At 53.7% G+C, this 20980-nt stretch overlaps 1 protein-coding gene across 1 annotated transcript in view; it reads right to left on the bottom strand.

Annotated features, from left to right (window-relative positions):
* C2cd2 (C2 calcium dependent domain containing 2) overlaps positions 1-7470 on the bottom strand; it is a 50993-nt gene extending 43523 nt beyond the window's left edge. Inside the window, exon 1 of the mRNA XM_026379426.2 lies at positions 7117-7470. Coding sequence (XP_026235211.2) covers positions 7117-7386 — 270 coding nt within the window. The 5' untranslated portion in view covers positions 7387-7470. The remainder of the gene's footprint in view (positions 1-7116) is intronic.
* Positions 7471-20980: the final 13510 nt, after the last annotated feature.

Genomic DNA, 20980 nt, shown 5'->3' on the forward strand with positions numbered 1-20980 from the left:
AAACCTTGAGAAGATTTTTCTGGGAAACTTGATATCAAGCGACATTCTCACAAAGGAAATAAATTATTAACCTACACTCAGGACAGGGAGATTGCCTTTGCCTTTTCTTTTCTAGTCGTCCTACCCATGGCAGGGCAGGAGCAGAGCCAGCCTGCACCCTGCTGCTGTCCTGCCCAGGTGGAGATGCGTCCACTGCACACTCCTCCACTCTGCCTGCACTGAAGGAGGGCTTCACATCCCCATGGGAAAAGACGCACCCAAGAGCGGCCAGGAAAACACTGAGGGAGATGAGCAGGGCACTCCCCTCACCCCACAGACGTTAAAACACACCCAGAACCCCTGAATTAAAACCGCACTTCTGGGACAGAGAGCAAACAAATGGACCAGGAGACTGGAAGAGAACCCCCAGCATAGACCAAGTGCATGTGGAAACTTAGTACAGGCACAGCCTTCCTCATCCTAAAGTCCCCAAATCTGAAACTCTCCAAAATTTGAAACATTTGATGCTGACCTGACACCACAGGTAGAAAATTCCATTCCATGAAACTTTGTTGCAAGAAATTATTCAAAATGCAGTATAAGTTACCTTTAGTCCTCTATTTATATCAGGTGTACATGAAACAAATGAACTTTGAAGACTTAGGTCCCATCCCCAAGATACCAACTTTGAAGATTTAGGTCCCATCCCCAAGATACCGTATGTTTATGCAAATATTTCAAAATCTGAAAATATCCAAAATCCAAAATACTTCTGGTCCCAAGCATGTCAAATAAGGCATATTTACCTGTAAATGGAAAAAGTGGCATCCCACACCATGGGGTAAAGGTGGATTTTTTAAAAATCTGGATGTGGGATAGCAATTCAGAGATTGCCTCATGTGTGCACCGGGGTAAGAAGGAAAACACGTCAGAGGCTGTAAGCACAGGTGCCTTAATCCTGGGGAAGGAATTAAAGATGAGAAAAGGAGAAGGAAAGAGGAACTGAGGCCAACGGATCAGTATACATTCAGGCTTGGAAGAAATACAGGTAGAAAGACACAAGAATGTGACATGTGCGCATGTGTGTGGCACACCCGTGCTGTGCCCCGCTCTGCCCCCTGGAAGGGCCTGGAAGCAGTGGGAGCCACACAGTGGCCAGCACACCCAGCGCCAGAACTTAGATTCTAAACACTATACAACAAATGGGACCTCAAGGCGCTGAAGAAGTGCGTGGGTCCAGGACCCGAGGAGAGGACAACACAAGGGGAGCCTTCAGAATAGAAAAAAACCCCGTGGAACCACAAAGCAAGGAAATGGGGAAGGAGAAAGAAAGTGAGCTTAGTGGAAGAACACAGGGGCTCGAGAAACTCCCAACAGCCCAGACGAGAGCCATCTAAGTGGCACCGTCATAGCACAGCATTGGGTCTCAACCTGCAGAACAAACACACACCCACAAGTGATGTGCAGAGCCAGCTCAGAGCAGAGGGAAAGGCAGGGCTCCCCTGTGGTACTGGGCAGTTGCAAGGGCAGGAGGAAAGAAGGAAGCAGAAAATCTCCGCTAAGTGAACTCCCGCTAAGCATGTGTGGCAGAGAAGGTGCACAGAGCGAGGCTGAACCCAGAGGGGAGACGCGGGAGGAGCAGTGGGATTTTATAGTCTCAAAGTATCTCCCCAAGAAGTGTGTCAACACAGGGGAGACAGAGGCTCATCAGCTGCTGGAGGAGAACCCTGCCAGAAGCCACCTAACCAGAGAGACCGAGTCTGATATTCCCAGTGACAGGTCACACCAGCATCAGGGCCCCCTGATACAGTGACTAACAGGGGATACTGTTCTAAGTCTGTTGTAACCATGGTGCACATGGGAAAACACCAGACAAACCGAGGCACGTTCAGCAAAGTAATGATCCATGTCCTTCAGTGTCACCAAGGTCGAGAAAAACAAGGAAAGACAGAAGCACCTTGTAGGCTGCAGGAGATTCAGGAGCAGCAACTGAATGTCACTTGGGCCTGAGAGACCTTGGAACAGTAAGAGGAAAGAAAACCTGTGAAATTCAAATACAGTTTTCAGTTCCAGTTATTAGACATGCTGGGGATGTTCACTTGGGTGCTGTTACATAAGTTCACTGTTATTAATTACAGTCACAGCGAGGGAGGCTAACTTCTGGTACTACTACAATGTTAACTTCTCTGTTACAAACTACGGCAACTTTGTACCTAAGTTAATTCTTGGCTGGGAACATTGTGTTGCTATTATGGAAGGCTGGGGAAGGAATAGATGGACTCTCTCTGAATAATTTTTTTTTCAACTTTTCTGCAAATCTAAAAGCATTTCAAAATAAAGACTAAAAAAAGGAGGCTTTACAAAACAGCAGTCCACCTTCATCAGCTCATTACATACCAGGCATTTTGCTAAGTGCCTCCCAGAGCCCACCTCATCTCTACAGAGTAGACTGTTTTCTGGATAAATCATTCCCTTGTAAGGATGATGCACAGAGAGGTCAGAGCTTGCCCAGGATCATCCAACTGCTGCATGCAGAGCTGCGGCTCAGAGCCTGATGGCCCACCCCAGCACTGCCACACAGGTCCTCCAGGTAGCCAGTGGTGGGCCCTGCCCATGGCAGTGCAAGTCAGCTTTGGCTGGACTGGGTTAGCGCTGGCACTACGCCTGCTCTCCTGGCCTCCTGCCTTATTGGGAAAATGGGTGAGGACATATAGAGCCACAGAACTGGCGCCTGTTCCTGGCCCCCATGATCTGCAAAGTCACCGCAGCTTCCTTTAATGTTGATTCTTCAGGAGTGGAAAACAAAGTCCATTAAACAGCATATTCTGACGGGGCTGGCCAGCTCCCAAGCCAGAGGCCCATGTCCAGACGTGCATGGTGTGCATGGCCACTGTGTCTCCCCTCCGCCACGCTTGCCATTCAGCCCACTGCTGACGAGGGTCTGCTCAGAGCCAGAGTTGAGCAGGGCACCAGGCCCAGCTCTGCCAGGACAGACCCGTCTCTACCCCAGCTCATCATGCAGGGAGCTGAAGAGGGCACAAGTGCCACCAGGTACAACCAGGGGGCAGTCACAGGTTGCCCAGATGGGGACGGGGTGGCATCTTTGCAGAATCGGATTCCAGCACCTCTGAGCTGAGATCTGAAAGATTTAGAAAAGGCAAGTGAGGGGAAGGAGGTGAGCATCCCGAGGAATTACGGAACGACTGCTGGACGTCTGAGCCACAGAGAGGAGGGCATGGCAGGAGTCACTGGGGAGGGCACAGTCGGCTGTTGGCTGAGGGAAGGGCAGGCCCAGGGCCCTCACCCTGAGTGGCCAGCACACTCTTCCCAAAGGACTGCCACACTGTGGCCGCCATTGTTGGTCAAGGAGTTTGGGTTTTTGTAAGGACAACTGGAAGGTCATGGTGTGATGGGAAGGCTCTGCGGGCTGTGGCCACTTTGTTTACTAGGCTTCAGAAGCTCACATGGACATGAGCACTATTCATAGCATGTTCTGAGTTCACACAGCATCCGTTTCTCACAGAGACCGCAAACCACCCAGCTTCTTGTTCGTCTCATTTAGAGCATTTCTCTGAAGAAATCCTGGGCTGAAGGACTAAAGAAACTGTCCTGATACAGGGCACTGCCAGTTAAGGACAGGCAGTACAACTAGGCAGGCCCATGGCACCAGCAACAGAACACGACTCTTGCTCTGGGACTGGGCTGCCACTGACACACGGACCCAGGAGCATCCGCCTCAGGAGGAAGCTCTAGCAGACACCATGGGGCCACCTGTGACAAGCAGGCTGTCTTCCAGAGCCAGGGAGGCTGGACGCAGCGATGCCAGGGTTCATGGGGGCCGGGCATGGAGTGCACTGTTGTAGCTGCTTATTATCATGAATCATCTGAAGTGTTTGTGTGGAGGCAGGTGAGCACCAGAGGAATCCTGCAGGGTTGCCTTTGGATGATACAATACTAGTCCTCAGTCCTGGGCGTCCTGAGCGGAGACAGTGCCGCCTCTGAGATGGGTTCTTCCTGAAGAAGTGTGCTCAGGTCAGTGGGCATTGTTTTGCTATGCTAGACGGAGAGACAGGAGAAGCAACATTGCGACCACCACCTGGAGGGTGAAGGGGGACAGACTGATGTCCGGCTTAGGGACAGGTGTGTATACAACAGCTTCTACTGATGAATCTCAGCCCATAGGAAGCCCCTGGAGGATCTTGTGAAAAATACACTGTGCTTCCCACATTCCTGCCCTAAGAGTGTGAGCTGAGTGGGGAGAACAGGTATTTCTAAGTTCTCTGGGTGACTCTCCTGTGTCCATACACAGCAATGACGAGCTGGCAAACCAGGGGTTGTTTCTTCTCCTGTGTGTCCAACTCTCTACCACATATAATGACAACTACTTCTGGAATGAGGGTCAAAATCCAGGGTCCCCTCTGATACAGGGAACCTGCCCTACTTTGGCCACTGGTCATCAAAGCACAAAGCAGACTCCACGAGCCATTGCTCAACCCTTGGATCCCAGGAGACACTGGCCCCATGTTTCAGGATGAGACATTAAACAACCCTACCCTTTAGCCCTTCTTACTGGACCTCATTCAAAGAAAACATTAGGGTCTCAAGTTGAATTTGGTTCCCACGGGGGAACATGACTGCAGTGGAGAATGTAGTGGAGAGGCCAGCCCAGGCTCCAGGCGGCCCTCGGCGGCTCCCTCCAGCTAACAAGGTCGGCATAGATTCCAGAGGGGGAAGAAAGAGGCTCAACCAGAAAAGCTTGGTTCCTTTCCATCTTGAGATACAAAGCTGGGGTGAAACCTGGAATGGGAGGGTTACTGTTGCCCTTGGATAGAAAATTCTACTGTTCATGGAACACGCTGGATATCACCAGGTTATTACCAGCATCTCCCCATCCTGCAAGTGACAGACCAAGAGTTGGTCTCTCCCCTGGCTGGGATAGAGTGATAGCAGGACTGGGAGGGGGAGCTAAGCTTTGGCCCTCTGGCCAGCAGGCTGGGAGTGCCAGCCCTAATCGGGGATTAGTGGGAGTCCAGGTGGGGGAGGGAACTCCTACAGGCATGGCCATTGGGGTCAGGGCACTGACACCACCAGCACTGACACCAGCACCTGCTCGCCCACAGTGTCATTACTGTCACAACAGTGATGGCCCAGGACATTGGGAGGGTGGCACATCAGTAGCAGGGAGACAGTTGCTAGGATCCTATCTGCCTATAAACCCTGTATTTGAATTCAAATCAAGCAACACTCCCAGGCACCGGCTCAGGCAGTGACACTACAGATTGGTCCATGCAAAATGCTACAGGAAACTCTGGGCTGCTTTGAGCTCAAACCCAGTAAGTACATGATTGCTGGTGCACAAGGCTGCAGTGTGTGGCCAATAGCAGAGAGAACAGAGAAATGCAAACAGCCCCACCTCCTTCCTCCCTGAACACAACGCCCCAGCTCCCACATGAAGGCTCCAGTGATTCAGGTGAAAGGTTTTCATCCAACCCCCTCAAATCTTTCCCTGGGGAGCCTCAGACTTGTTTGACCAACCCAAGACCAAGGCCAGTCAGGGACTTCCTCCTGTCTCTGTTGACACGACAGCACAGGGCCACCTGGAAGCTTTGCACCTAAGGGAGCATATTTCTGGAATCCAATCAAGAAATGACAGGAAATAAAGCAGACATCCCCAACTTGCAGAAGGCAGGGCCACTGGCTCTGGGCCTGAAACTCTGCCAGGAGTCCCAGGGTCTGGATCCTACAGATCACTCACCCAACAACCCCTGAGCTCCAGAGAACAGGAACATGATGTGCACAGGCCCAGGCCACCAACCTGAAGAGGACTCAGCACCAGAACAGGCCTGTGACCAGGTCAGTCAAAGTTCTGTGACCCATGTTTACTTCCAGGCATGAGGACACAGGTCTCATGGGCTGAAGCAGGTGGATGTCCAGTTCTGGACAGCTGGGGCACCAATTCTAGTCACCAAGACAGACCTCTGTCAACTGACCTGTAGACCTTTTATTTATCATCCAAAAGGTATGGTTATGTTATTCAAGCATTCAGAACAAAGTCTCTTGAGTTGTTGGGCTCAGGCTAATTTATACTCTGACCCTTTTTGCTTTGTAATTTCATGGCCACATGTGCCAAGGCATGACACAGACACTAGGCTCAGGGTGGTTGTGGAGCATCTTGAAGGTTGATGGGTCCAGAAACCAGCATTCCCTTTTTCCAAGGCCAGCGGCCACTGTCTGCACGATGAGGTTGCACAAGCAGAGGCACACACCCCTGAAGGCAAGAAGCAGCCAGGTCTGCCAGAAGTGCTTCCCCCACCCCAGGGGCCTCACCCGCTGTGGAAGGCCTCCAAATAGCAGACGCCATGCCCCAGAGTGTCAGCAAACTAAGATGTCTTAAAAGTAAAATAAGTCACCAAATAATTAACAAGAAAGAAACAACAACAGGAGTGTGAGGTGGCAGTTAAGTAGCAAGCCCACAGCCTGAGCTCGGAATAAGCTAGGTTCATGTCCTGCCTGTGCCACCACAGGGTGCATGACCTGATCCTCTCCCCGCCTCAGTTTCCACACCTGTAAAATGGTGAGGGCACCTGTGCCCTAGGCGTGTGCTGACTTGGAGATGATGTGTGTACCCGAAGCCCCCAGTATAACACCTGGTCCAAACTGGACACTAGTTTCATACACCCAGAAATGAAAGCCTTTTAAAAAACAAAGAAATTCCAGGTGGAGTTCAGTGCGATTAGACAGGGAAGCACATTTAGATCACAGATACTCGTTTATCAGGCGCAAGATCAGTGCATGTCCCACTGGACGCTGGAATCCACCAGGGAATCCAGACAGGGAGGTTCAGCTGGAAAGGGACGGGCCCTCTGGTGCGTTCCTCCAGCAGCTTCTATCCCCGCACAGCCCAGGCCCAGCGCTTTTGGGGTTCGGGGTATTTAATGGACCCTCCACCGAGGGTCCTCGATTCTCCTGGCCCTTCTCCTAACTTTCTCGGAGGTCTGCCAGGCTGGGGGTGGGGAAGGCTCACTCAGGGTCAGCCAGAGGCTGTGGCAACGCCTCCAGGAAGGAGGGCTCTCCCCTCGCCGCCTGCACCAGTCAACCGCTGTCCCCCGACCCCAACTGGCTCTCCTGGACACTCACCCCTCTCTTTTTGGCCTCCTGGTTCAGGGCGATCACCCAGGCTGTCTGCCACTGGCTCCTCCAGCTGTTCAGCGTCAGGATCCAAGAAAGAAGCGCGTCTGACTCAGGGCGCTGCTCTGCTTCGGGCTCCGCCCGCCGCCGCGGCGGGGGTCGCGCCCTGGCCAGCGCCCACTGCGTCAGGTACAGGCCCACCGTGACCAGGGCCGCGACGAAGAGCGACACCAACACGAACCACTGGACCTCACCGAGCCACCAGCCCAGCCGGGCCATGGTGATGGCGCATACCCGGCCCGCCTCGCCCAACTTCCCCGAGCAGCCCCCGGGCCGGGACGCAGAGCCCGCTGGCGGCGAGCTCAGGACATCCGCTGGCGGCCGGCCGGGGGCTGGAGGGGGCGCGGCGGGCCGGAGCCGGGCTAGGCGGGGAGCCCGGAGGCCCGAAGCCGGGCGGGGCGAGCAGGAAGGGAATGCCGGGCTGGCGCCCGGCGGCCACGGCCCGGGATTGCGCCCCCAGCCCGCACACCTGGGAAAAGGGAACGCGGGAGCAGACCCGGCGGCCGGTGCGCCCGACTCGCGTCTGGGAAGTTCCCGGGCCGCGGCCGGGCGGGCTTCCTCCCAGCGCACCGCCCCGGGCGTCCCGCCCGCGGCCCGGCAGTGGCGGGAGGAGGCCCGGCCGGAGGCGGGCCGGGGGCGGGACCGGCGCGGGCAGGGGCCGTCCCTACGCCCCCTTAAAGGCCCCGCGGGCCCGCGCCCCTGCGGCCCCACCCCGCATGGGCCCCGCCACGCGCGCGCGTCCCCGCCCCTCCAGCGACTTCCCCCGCCGCGGCGGAGAGGTGACCCCGCTGTGCGCGCCTCCCTCCACCCAGACAGGCCCAGCTGGCTACAGGGCAGCGTGGTGCGCCGCGGGACTTTGTGATTAATCAGCGCGACCCAGAGGCTACCGTGGGGCGTCCTGGATTGTCCCATATGCGTGCAAGTGTGCGCGCGTGCGTGAGCACGTGTGTGAACGATGCACTGTAGAAGAGTGATTTCAAGGATTGTTTCCCACGGGCAAGACAGTGTCTGGTTACAAGTCCTTGAAAGTCCCTAGAAGCCCATGATCCACACCCTGAAGTAGAGGGCGGGCGCAGGGTCTGGACTAGTGGAATAGGCTGCTCAGATCCCAGGAGGGTGACCCCAGGCCCTGGACTCTTGTTGTGGATGCTATTTATTGTGTGATGCGTGTGTGAGGTGTGTACCTGGGTGAGTGTGTTTGATGTGCGATGGGAGTGGTATGGTTGTGGTGTGATGCATGCCTGTGTCACCCTTCTTCATGTTCACCTTGCAGAGACAACACCCATCTTTTGGAATGACATAGAAACGCAGGAGCTGGAGATTCTCTACCGCCTGATACAGGCCTAAACCTTGAGATAGTGACTTCGGTTATATTTTCTGTAGCTGTATTGATGGGATTTGACCTTGAAGCCTTCTCTTGCCTAGCAGGGGTCTGGTGGGGGCCAGTGACAGGTCACATCGGTCGGGATTCAGCAGGAAAGAAGGAAGTGCTGGACAGAGGGCCCTTATGGAAAGAGAACAGAAAGCAGGCAGGTGAACTCCGACTGGGGTGGCCCAGGTGAGCCCTTCCACATCAGGTTTGTGATCAGAAAGTGGAGATAAGAATGGTCCCAGCAATTTCCTGCAAGTTACTATACTATCAAAGGTGGGCTCTCTCCTCAGCCCTCAGGTTCTTATAGGTGGGAAATACTTCTCTTTTCTCTTAATTACATCTGCTATCTTAAATGGAAACAAAGGAAATTTCTTCTTATTTGGAAAAAAAATCTAACTATTTGCTGATCTGCAGCCGGATTTATACAGTTGAACAATTCAAGTCCCGAAGAACTCCTGCCAGAATAACTCAGGTAGCCAGAAGTCTAGTCCTGCCCATCTGTTCCCACGTGAGTCCATGTGCATGCATGTGCCTGGCTGCAGCTCTGTGGGCGGAGCCTAGGTGCCCATCCTGTGCGACTGGTGGGACCGGTCTCCTTCCTCCATCCAGATGCCTTGGAGACTGCTCACCCCACTGGCATATTTAGAGGCTTGTAACAAACTGCAAACTAACCACCATCCCTAGTCTGGAATTTGTCACGCTTCCATTTGCTTCTACAAAGAGGGTGTCAACATGCAGACATGCATTGCTTCCAGGAGTGAACCACAGGAAAACAAGGAATGATGTAGCTTACAGAGGACAATGCGGGTGGCCCAGACATGTAACAAGCACTGACACCTCTCCAGGATCTAGGACAAAGACCAGGCTCTGTTTGTTTCCATCCTAGTCTAACGACTCTAGTGGCACCCCATCCCACTTGTCCACTGCACCTGTCCTCTCCTACACCCATCCCACTTCAACCCAAAAAGTGAGACTGCAGCTCTGTCCAGGAGAGGCTCCTTACCAACCCTCCAATGACCGGGATTCTCTGTCACGTTCTGCATTGTGATGTATTACTTTTAATCACTCTTAAACAGAAACTGTGGCAGCAGTGCACTCTGCTTGAGCTTGAGCTTCTGTGTTCACCTGAGCTTTTGTAAGCAGGTGGTGCAGGAGCATGGGAGAAGAGTCGGAGCCCGTGGTGCTGCCTGGTGCCCCCAAGCCCAGCTCCACTGAAGGAACAGCTCCCAGCTGTTCAGCCTGCAGGAGCCCCAGGAGCAGTTACCCAGAGTACTCGGGAGGGCAGCGCTCTGGTCTTGGACCCAGAGACTCCATGTGCTGGGTCTCCAGGTGACCCGGGAGAAACAGCAGAAACCAGACTCTGAATCCCCCTCAGCTTCCCCGTACCTGGTTCCCAGGGCGGGAGCAAAGGCTTCATTGTTGTGTTTTTCGCTTTTCCAGCAGGAGCTGCCTCGGCTGTCTGCGTGCTGGATGCTTTGCCGAGTCTCCCGTCTAGGGGCAGTTTCCATATCTGTGCATCAAGGTTGATGTGTTTCATGGTCTCCCCAGCAAGCCCAGGACCTGTGATCATGTGGTATATTCAGAATTAGTAAATATGTCTAGCGTGATGTGTTTCACCTCTCTGGACCCAAATCACAGTTATTCATATGAGAAATTATTCACATATATTTTCAAGTCAGACATTCTTGTAGGGTTTTAAAAGTACTTCCAAAAAAACAGGATTTTTGGTTAAATTTCCAATATCTTAAATTGCTAGAGGGAGAAAGGAAAGGTGGGGTCCAGAGGTCACAGGTGTCTCCAGTATGGTGGGAAGTTTCCTCCTGCCCCTGCAGGGCTCACGGTATTATACTGCTTCAGGTATCAAGTTGAGTCCCAGTACTCTGACAGACCCAAGAGGCTGGTGATGGCCTCTTCGCAGGCTCCCGAGGGGCCAGCTGTGAGCACGGGCTACCCTGCTTGGCACCTGACCTGCTGAGAATTCCCTCTTAGCAACAGCTTTTCACACCTGGCTAGGTGCCGTAGGCTGTGACATGGGGAGGTGCCAGGAATGTGCCATCTGACCACTCTTCTACAGGGTCCCTGCATGGAGTCAGAGCCAGTCAGAGCCACCCTGGGCCAAACCAGGCCTCCCCTCCACCATGGCATCCCTGGGTTTCTTCTACCAGTCATTAGCACGACTCAGAGGGTCCTCGTTCACAGCACCTCCCCTGGGAGGAGAGCAGTGGTCCAGCAGTTCAGGAATGGGGCGGCACACCAAGAGGCTGTGCCCACAGTGAGGGCAGAGACCACACTCCACACCACAGCCCTTTGCAGTGGTCTTTGCAACAGAAATTGTAGCACCACCAGCCAGGGATGTCATTCTCCACCCACACTATCCCCACAGAAGCACCAGTATACAAAAGTCTGAGTGTGTACACTGATTGATCATCGACTACTGTCAGACAGGATGAGGCGCTAGACTTAGAGGACTCAAATTTCATGCCAACACTGGAAGGTTGACATCATTCCATTTTAAAACCGAGGAAGCTAATTTCAAGTAAGAAAGTGGCTGAGCCAGGTTGGACCTGTGTGAGCACCTACCCAAAGCCACGTTCTTCCCATTTCCTTTTGTAAAGGTAGAATCAAACAAGTGAAGAGGTCCCATTTCTCACAACGATTGGCAGAGTTTTGCCTAAAGGAGACAAATCTCCTTTTCTGTTCTGGAGTCAAGGCAACATGGACACTCTCAATCAGAGGGGAAGGAGGAGCAGAAGATCAGATGACCATCCTGTAGTGGTCAGCAGCCAGGAAACAGTAACCAAGATGTGCCTCAGAGATCCAAGCCCAGCAAGGACCTCGGGGAGCCCAAGTCACTCAGGGGGCCAGGGAGTGTCCTGGCAGCATCCGAGTGGGACCTGAGGTTTGCTGCCCAGGGACTCAGCCAGGCCCAGGGACTCAGCCCGCTGGCCTGCGACTACCCCAGCGGGGAAGCGTGAAGCCACGAGAGCTGGTGCAGCTGTCTCTGCCGGAGGCTCAGGTGAGTTTCTTGTGGCACTCACTGACCGAGAGCGATTGCTTGCACAGTTGGCCAGGAGCATCCTTATGAGGGGAAATATTTAACCAGATTTAAAAATGTTTTTCCAAGGTACATCACCTCTCCTCTGCATTTTTCCTGGCCCCTCCCTTTACCGACACTGGAATCCCTCTGTTGAGGACTCAGCCTGGGGGAACTGAGGTGTCTATTTGGAAATGGAGCAAGTAGGGATTTATCAGGATTTATCAGGTGACAGTGGGACCTGGCAGGAGGGCATACAGGAAGAGAGAGACAAGCTCTGCATTGCTCTCTGTGGTGGGATGGTCTGTGCAGAGGTCCAGTCAGGGACTACTGAGGCAGGGCCTCCCTTGCTGGGGACAAAGCCTATCTATTCCATGGTCCAAGTAGTCCAGTAAGACAGAGTGAACAATTCGTCTGGGCCAGATTGTTAGGAGCCACAGCAAAAATATTGATACAGGCACCTTTGGGTTTAGTGACTGCCAGCCAGCAATTCACATTCATATGGTAATTGGACTCATGCTGTTTACCTGGGCCCGTTTCAGGACTCAGGTTACTCATGTCACTCTTGTAATGGGAGAGTTCCCATTGGTTGGGAAAGGATGGTAGGAGGGTGTTCCGGGGGAAGTGGAGGCCCCCCGGCTCAGGTAGAACACACGTGGTGGACCCACTTGTTAGGGGACGCACACGGCCTCTCACAAAATAAAACTTTGTCTCAGTTTGACTGGCTTGTGTTTTTGTGCCCAACCGGGTTGCAAGATTGCAATCCGGCGTGCACTGACAGCCCAGCAGGGAAGCGCTCAGCAGGGGTGCGGCAGGCAGTGCTCGGTGATAGCAGCGGCAGGAGCGGGGCTCAGCCAGCCCGCTCGGCCCGGGGCGGAAAGCCTGCAGCACCAGATAATTCGAATGCTTCTGTTTGCCTAGCACTTGCACTAATCCCAATACCCAGAAAGAGGCTGGAATTCCCACCCCGCTGAGGGACGGTGGTGTGGAAGCTTGGAGACGCTGAGCAAATCATCGAGGAATGTGGCTTGGGGCAGAGCTGGGCCTGGAATCCAGGTGTCCCCTGCATGGTCCTTCATGCCACGCCTGCAGCAGTCTGCGTGACGCTTGTGCAACTAGAGGAGAGGGTTCTACGTGCGCTCACACAGATTTACGGCACTGTCTCGCTTTCCCCAATGCTGAGGAGTGGGCAGGGGTGACTGTGTCCGTGAGTGCCTGAGGCCGGCCACCGCATTCTCTTGGAGCATCATCTCCCCACAGAGTTGCCCTCAGGAGTCTGGCCCTGGGGAGGGACAGCATCGAGTCACCTGTGATCCCAGCTCCTCTCCCCTGTCCAATCTCAGGAGCAACAAAGCCAAAGCCGAGGTTCTCGGGAAGAAAGTGGCTCCAGCTTCTCCCTCCCGGCTCTTCCTCTAGGTCACGGAGGCCCCAGGTGGTAGGAGGAATGTGACTCATGTCGGGGGTGGGTGGGGAGAAGGGCCCCCGCTGGGCATCACACAGTGGTCCCCTGCCCTCTGCTCTGCCGTTGTCGTCGTCGTCGTTAAACTTGATATCTCAGTGTCCAGCAGGATGCTGGACAAAATAACCTGGACCCATCCTCCCCACCCATCTGGGGAGCTGCATGGGACCTGGCCAGCAGCCTTCCTAATGTATTGCTGAGCTCCATGGAAAAGGGGGCATCTCCAGGCTTCCCTGAAGGAACAGGAGAAGTCAGGGTGAACTACGGATGCTGTGTCCGGGCTGCTCTGGGCAAGGCAGGGCAGGCCTGGCAGTCCCCTGGGGCCGAGAGGCAGGACGTTCAAGGCAGATGAGCCCTGAGCAGGTGAAAACGGCACTCCACCGGGAAGAGACCCCTCAGGGGACCGGGAAAGGGGTGCTCTGGGAGTGAAGGGGCCAGGACAGCTGCTCCAGGACACCTACACCAGGCGCGCCTGCTCAGCCGTCAGGCACACGGTCCCGAGAAAGCGGCGACTTGGTCTGTTCCAGCGGCTGTGACAAACTGCTGTGGCCCGGGAGGCTGAGGGACAAGAGTTATGTCACAGTCTGTGAATGAAGTCTGAGGTCAGGTGCTAGCGTGATTGGGTTCTGATAGGCTCCTCCTCCAGGCTGCAGAGAGTCCCCTCCTCACGTGTCCTTCCGTGACAAGAAGAGGGCAAGAGAGGTCTCCGGTCTTCCTGTTTGGTCTGCGGGGGTGGGATCAAGGCCTTGGGCAGGGTGGGTGGCTCCCCCACAGAACTGCCTCCAGTCCTCTGGGGTCCCCTTTGATGAGGGCTCTGCTCTCGTGACTTAATTACCTCCCACAGATCCCCACATTTTGTTGGGGTTAGAGTTTCCACATGAATTTTGGGGGGACACAAATGTGCCCTCTACTGCAGAGGGGATTAGAATGAAGACTCAGGACACTGGGCGACTCCTTCACCTTGGAGACTCCTGGCTTCACAGAACCCAGCTTCAAGAGACAGCTTGCAGGGAGAGGGAGGCACGCAGTGAAGAGCAGGTTGAGCCAGCAGCCAATGAGTAGAAGTGACCAGAGACCTCAGGGAGTTCATGCTGAAAAGGAGTCAAGACGGGCACATTTGATGCTAGCTGTCATGGCCATGCTATGGGGTGGGTAAGGCAGATGTCATTGTCGCCCTTTTGCAGGTGAGGAACTGGATCCAGAGTTCTGGACTTAGGGCTCCAGGCCTCTCGTGGACACAGCTCAACCTTGAGCCAGATGTATCCAGAGCTCCGGCTGCCCACACAGTCCCCTGATTGGCTGTGACTGCACCTTTGCACAGAAAACTGGCTGCAGAGCACTAAACCTTGGTCTTGAGGACATTTTCCAGCCCCAGGTTCCACCAGTGCACACTTGGGAATCGGCATGCTGTGCTTGCTCACGTCCCTCAAAGCTGCTCTCGGCAGAGTGTCCAGTGGGAGGCTCCAAGGAAACTGTGTTACTATTTTAAAGATAAAAGCAGTTGGGGAAGCTGCTCTATTTCACTCTAGGGCAAATGCGAGAGATCCTGGGCAGTGGGACGGGAAGATGTCACCAACAGGAACAGGCAGAGGCCCAGGCTGGGACCAGTGCTTCCTGATGCCGAGGGCTCCCGCCTGGACCACAGTACTGAGGGAAGCCGCGAGCCTGGGAGCCCCACTCTGTGTCCACCTGGAAGCCAGGCTCCCCGGAGCTCTCCCTGGAAGCTTCGCTGAGGCTTCCAGGTCCTTGTGGGCATGCAAGGTGACCGTGAGCGGCCGGGGATCTGGCCACATCTCACACAGGGACATGGAGAGGCATCCCCTGCTGTGAGGCAGAGTGCACGTGTGGGTTGGGAGTCCAGGGTCCTTGTCCTCTCTCTGGGTCCCAGGCCATCCCGGAACTGTGCTGTCACCCAGCCTTCTCTTCCCCCCAGGGCTGTGGCGGGCTCACCCTCAGGCTTCTTCAGCAGCAGTGTTCCCTCCGTGGTCACCTGCTCGTCCCCGGCAATGTATGGAACACATATTCCCCAGACCAGGGGCACTGCCCACCGCCACACCCTGGAGCCAGGCTGCACGTCCACCCCTGTCGGAAACTGTAGATGGTCAGAAACAAACTTGCCGGTGTTATTGCTGCCCTTTGGGGCTTTAGGTGGGCTTCTTCCTGCGTGAGAACCTGCCACAGTGAAAGGTTGGTGGAAAATGTTCCACAGAAGGTAAGTCCTCAGGCACCACTCGATGCACTGCTGCATCAGGACTGCTGTGAGAGCCTCACATGCAGAGGTGAGACCTGCAAGGGCAGTAGGTGAGGCCCTGGGGACAGGAGACGAGACCCTCAGGTACACAGAGCACCCACAACATGAACTGTCACAGAGAGACGCTGGCATTCACGGACACTTGGAGCAGTCTTCCCTTTTAGATTTGAAAACACTCTTGAATTAAGTTTGATTATTAGAAACAATAAAAAAATACACTCACCTGTACCTCACTTCAGCTCCACCCAGGAAGAATTCCTCACAGTTACTACCTTCAGCTCTTACCCATTACGTCTCAAGTGTTCAAGTATTTCAACCAAATTGACAAGGTGCATTAACATAATGGAAATCGCAGTCTAGATCTCACACATCCTTTATCATCACCAAGAATGAAAATACAGATGGTCTTATAAATAGGCTATTGGACAGTATGGTAATTTTTACGTATAGATAAGCAGTTCTGTACGTAGGGCACTGGGCAAATGTAATATCCTTTTATATATTACACAATATACAAAGAAGTGACTTTTATCCTTTGGGGCAGCTATTGCCACCACTGCTGACCCTCACTAGAGTGCATTCTTCAAAATGACCAGCTAGCTCTAGAAGATACTTCTGTGATTGCATTTCTTCTAATACATACCAGTTGTGAACATAATATCCTGTTCAGTTGAACATTTAATAGAAATAACTTGTGTAGAAAAGTTTATGACATTTTCACAATTAATTTACAAATACTTTCAGACGATCTAAGCATTCATCCATTACTTTTTTCAAAAGAATAGACCTCTAAAAACATAACAACTTTTTCAAAGAGACAGCAGGTGGTGTATCTGTTGGTTGGCTGGTGTTCCTACTGGTGTCCACATACAGGGCCAGGGGACAAGCTGGGTTAATAAGATCATGTGTTTCACACTGTTAAGCCACCCAGTAGCCATTGCTGCTGCTCACAGCTCAGGAGGCTGGAAACCCAAGAGCATGGGGCTGGCATGCTGTGGTGGAGGGCAGAGGGCAAGAGAAGGCCTGACCCCTTTATAACTGACCCCCTCTCAGGATGACCAGTCCACTCCCCTGCAGCAGCAACAGCAGCAGCAATCGACTCCAAAGCCCCACAGGCTCACTGCTCCTTAAAGGTCCTGCCTCTGGGCACTACTGAGTTAAGATGAAGTTTCTGCCCCTTGGACTTGGGAGATATACGCAAACACCAGCCAGGCCAATGTGAAGATGACACGTTTGAAGACTATTTCTGGCCTTTTGGGAAACACAGGAGATGGTTACTTTACCAAGGCCTCTTGGTTAGAAGTGTGTCTTAAACTCCTCCATCGTCAGCCCAAGTTTGTGTCCCCAGCTTAACCCAAGACGTCACTGGCCAGGCAACCACAAGGCCACTTCCCTGATGCTCCTGACTCAGCAGCTGTACCCTGTCAGGGACATTCCTAAATGTCTTGCATCAGTCCCTGGGTTTTTAATCATTCTAGTTGGTACCTGGTTTAGTACTTTAAAACTAAACTAAATATTAAAGTTTAGTACTTTAACACTTTTTACCTTATCAGAAGGGAACCACTCAAGTAGGTGTAGAAAAAGAAGCAAACCTTCTGCTAAAGTATCCGGGTTATTATAAAAATAAGCCTGGGCCAGAGGCAGTGTCTGCAGATGGAGAAGGTGCAGGCCCTCGGCTCCCAGGTACCCTGTCCCAGGGCAGAGGCTGGCCCCTGGGTGCTGACAGCCACCTGCCATCCTGGGAGAGGAAGGGGACGAGGGCTGGTCAGGGCTGAGGGTGGAGCTACACAATGCTCCTCAGAATCAGGTGTGTGTGTGTGTGTGTGTGTGTGTGTGTGTGTGTAAGTCGTGTTTAAATTTGTTTTTCACTTTATACACTCATGTCTCCATCTTTTTAAATCCCTTCCTGCTTTTATGGTCAGCGTCTGGTGGCCACCACAGCTCTGTGTCCCGTTCTTGCCTCACCCAGGTCAGTGCGTCCCAGGCATCTGGCCCTGAACCTCTGCAAGGTGCTTCTTGCTCACCTTCACAGGTCTGTCCTGGCCCAGGCCATGGGCCACACGTGCTCTGGGATCTGGGCCGACCCACCCCACTTCCTACCCACGTCTGAAGGATTTTGTGATCTTGCTTTTCCTGCCCCCAAGTTTGATCTTCTCGGGTTGTTTTGCCTCTGTGATCCTTGATATTCTCTCAGCTTTTATTTGCAAATTTGGTCAACTTCAGTGTGACTTCAAAGTCTGCAGCAAGAAATGGACGTCAGCACTGAGGAGCGTGGAACAACGGAGAGAGAGCGGGCTGAGGGTGACACAGGTCCTGGGCCTCACTGCTGAGCCGGCCCCTCTGAAGGGCATGAATGCAGGGCTCTGCTTTGTGCCGTTGCTCCTCCTGGTCTAAGGATATCACGATTTGGAGACCCCAGGACACTTCCTTCCTGACTCCTCCATTTAGTACTCAGCTACAAAGAAAAGGAGGCTCTTTGTTCTCATCTGTTTACCTGTCCATCCATCCGTCCATCCATCTGATCACTCAGCATTCCCTAAGTCACAGCCAGCAATGTGCCAGGTGCCGCGGTCCCTGTTCTGGGTCACACCTGGGGAAAGCTGCAGTCCTGCCCAATGTCAGTGCCTGAGGCCGCACCTGGTATATTTCTGACCTACACTGTGGCCTCAGCCTTGTTCTGGCCCCAGCTGTACACAGGTGGACGCTGGCGTCACTCTGCCTCAGTTGCTGCAGGCATCTCTGTTTCCTGCCCTGGTTTCTCCACCTCCACGCAGGGCGGGCCCCACCCTTGAGGAGCACACAGAGGTCTTAAAATGACAGATGTTACCTCCTGGGGCAGACCTAGACCAGTGAGTTACAGGAGACGCAAGGCCAGTGCTCGCCTCTCAGAGGCGCTTTCCAAGGACCTCAGAGGGCCACCACAGCAGGGCCAGTGTGCAGATCGCCTTGCTCAGCTGTCCATGCTTCCCTGCTGGGACTCTCGGGGTCTCCTCTGGGCCCTGGTGCCTCTTCCCAGATGACCTTCTAGGCAGCAAGCTCTTGCTGTTCAGGTCAGCTGCTTTCCCTGAACAACGAGGTCTCCACCCCACTGCAGAGATGGAGGAGGTACATGCAATTCTTCTTCTTTCTTCTTCCTTCTCCCTTCTCCTCCTCTTTCAGATCCCAGAAGCATCAATTTTTATTTTGCCCCTCATTTCCTGAAGGCTAAGGGTGCCCTAGAAACCAGTCGGAATCCGAGGGGGAGAGAAGGAAGCATGGGGTGGGGCCCAAATGGAGCACCCCCCCAATCCAGGACTAGCACTTCTCAAGCCAGCATGGCTCTCCTCAGACCCTTCCTCGGCAATCGAGAGGGCCAGTCTCCAGAGACTGAGGCTGGGGTGAAGAAATGAAAGGAAAAGGATGCAAACTGAATGCTACTCCACGTCACCTACTGTCCCAACTTCTGCCTTACTTAATTGATCCCCTGGTCTTGAGGCTGCAATCTTCGCTCGCATGACATCATGGAGCAGAGATTCACTGTATCTCAGTGGTTTGTGTGCCCTTAGTAGTTATCACAAAGACACACAGACAGTAGGTGCTCAGCAAAGACTGTTGAAAGAGCATGAACTCTGAGGCTTGCAAAGTTCAGGGTCAGTCCACAGCGAACTGGAAGGTAAGAGGAGCATGGATCTGAGTCAGAACTGTTTGGCTTCAGTACCTGCACAGATTGCACAGTGCAAAGCAACGTCTGTATGTCTCTTGTTAAAACTGAGGTCAGTGCAGTGTCTACACTTGCCCCTGTGGTTCTGAAGCCTTTGGAACTGGTTTGCAGGAAGAATTTAGAAAAGTTAGGAGAAGTAGCCTAGACAAAGCTTACAATACTGTAAGTGGAGCTCAATAGGCAATTCTAGTGGTAGCTCAGAAGACCAGAATGTTGATAGGAAAGTGTGCTGATTAGGTTCTTGGTGGGAACAAGACTCCATTGGGAATTGGACTAAACACCATTCATGTTACATTCTGGCAAAGAATATGTTCATATTTTGTCCATGCCCTAAGTGTAACTGAGTAACATGTGACTGAGTGTAAAGGTGATGGACTGACTGATTGAGTGGAGGACATTCCAAGGCAGTACAACAGTCAGGCTCTGGTCTGATTATTGAAAATAGCTTTTGTCCAGGTTTATGGTGAGAATTCAGACAAAATGCAAAGCAGAATGATGCGAAAAACCTGCAATTTTGACCAGAAAATGAGCCTCTTAAAGTTCAGGTTAAGTTGGTTTCTGAAAAGACTAACACCATTAAAAAGAAGCCAAGTGACCGGACAAAGGGGTGCCTCCCTGTGATTCCAGGTGCTAGGGAGGCTGAGGCAGGAGGGCCATGAGTTCAAAGCCAGCCTCAGCCACTTAGCAAGACTCTAAGCAGCGTAGTGAGACCCTGACTCAAAATTAAAAAGGGCTAGGGATGTGGCTCAGTGGTAAAGCCCCTCTGGATTCAATCCCTAGTACAAAAGAAGGAGGAGGAGGAGGAGGAGGGAAGGAGGAGGAGGAGGAGGGGAGGAGGAGGAGGAGGAAAAGGAGGAGGGGAGGAGGAGGAGAAGAAGGAGAAGAAGGAGGGGAGGAGGAGGAGCAGGAGAAGGAGGAGGGGAGGAGGAGGAGGAGGAGGAGGAGGAGGAGGAGGAGGGGAGGAGGAGGAGGAGGAGGAGAAGGAGGAGGGCAGGGGGAGGAGGAGAAGGAGGAGAAGGAGGAGGGCAGGGGGAGGAGGAGAAGGAGGAGGGGAGGAGGAGGAGAAGGAGGAGAAGGAGGAGGGCAGGGGGAGGAGGAGAAGGAGGAGGGGAGGAGGAGGAGGAGGAGGAGGGGAGGAGGAGGAGGAGGAGGAGAAGGAGGAGGGCAGGGGGAGGAGGAGAAGGAGGAGGGGAGGAGGAGGAGAAGGAGGAGAAGGAGGAGAAGGAGGAGGGGAGGAGGAGGAGAAGGAGAAGGGGAGGAGGAGGAGGAGAAGGAGGAGGGGAGGAGGAGGAGGAGAAGGAGGAGGGGAGGAGGAGGAGGAGAAGGAGGAGGAGGAGGAGGAGGAGGGGAGGAGGAGCGTAGGAGGAGGGGAGGAAGAGAAGGAAGAGAAGGAGGAGAGGAGGAGGAGGAGAAGGAGGATGCGAGGAGGAGGAGGAGGAGGAGGAGGAGGAGGAGGAGGAGGAGGAGGAGAAGCTGCCACCAAGTGCTCTGTAATGGGACCATAGGACATCTTGAGGACATCTCAAGAAATGGCCAGACTCCCCAGACTCCAGGGGTAAAAAACATTTAAACTCACTTGAAAGGCTTTGTTTTGAGAAGAGACCCCTGGAGCACCCTGTTAGCACAAGGACACTTAGAGTTACTTCCTGTGGATTTGTTCCCCCTGGCTGAGCTGTTCAGGCACTCAGAGGGCACTGCAGCCAGGTTCCAAGTGGGCCTGGCTACTGCTCCCCTGGTGGCCATCTTGGCGTTGCCACATGGTTCTGAAGGCATGCAGAACGAAGGACCATGGCGTCTGTCCCCAAGATTCAGAGGGAAGACAGGAGGCCAGGGAGTGCATGGCAGCCCCTGTGGGGAGACACATGAAGATATGGGCGTGCAGCCAAAGCTGTGAGGAGCCCCCAGGAAGTCAGAAGCCAAGAACTATGCCAAAGACAGAGGGAGGCGGCGGGCAGAGCTAGGCCAGGAGGCGTCAAGGCAGTAAGGTCACATAATGC

The sequence above is a fragment of the Urocitellus parryii genome, chromosome 2 (genome assembly GCF_045843805.1).
Source record: "Urocitellus parryii isolate mUroPar1 chromosome 2, mUroPar1.hap1, whole genome shotgun sequence".
In the NCBI taxonomy this organism is placed as follows: Eukaryota; Metazoa; Chordata; class Mammalia; order Rodentia; family Sciuridae; genus Urocitellus; species Urocitellus parryii.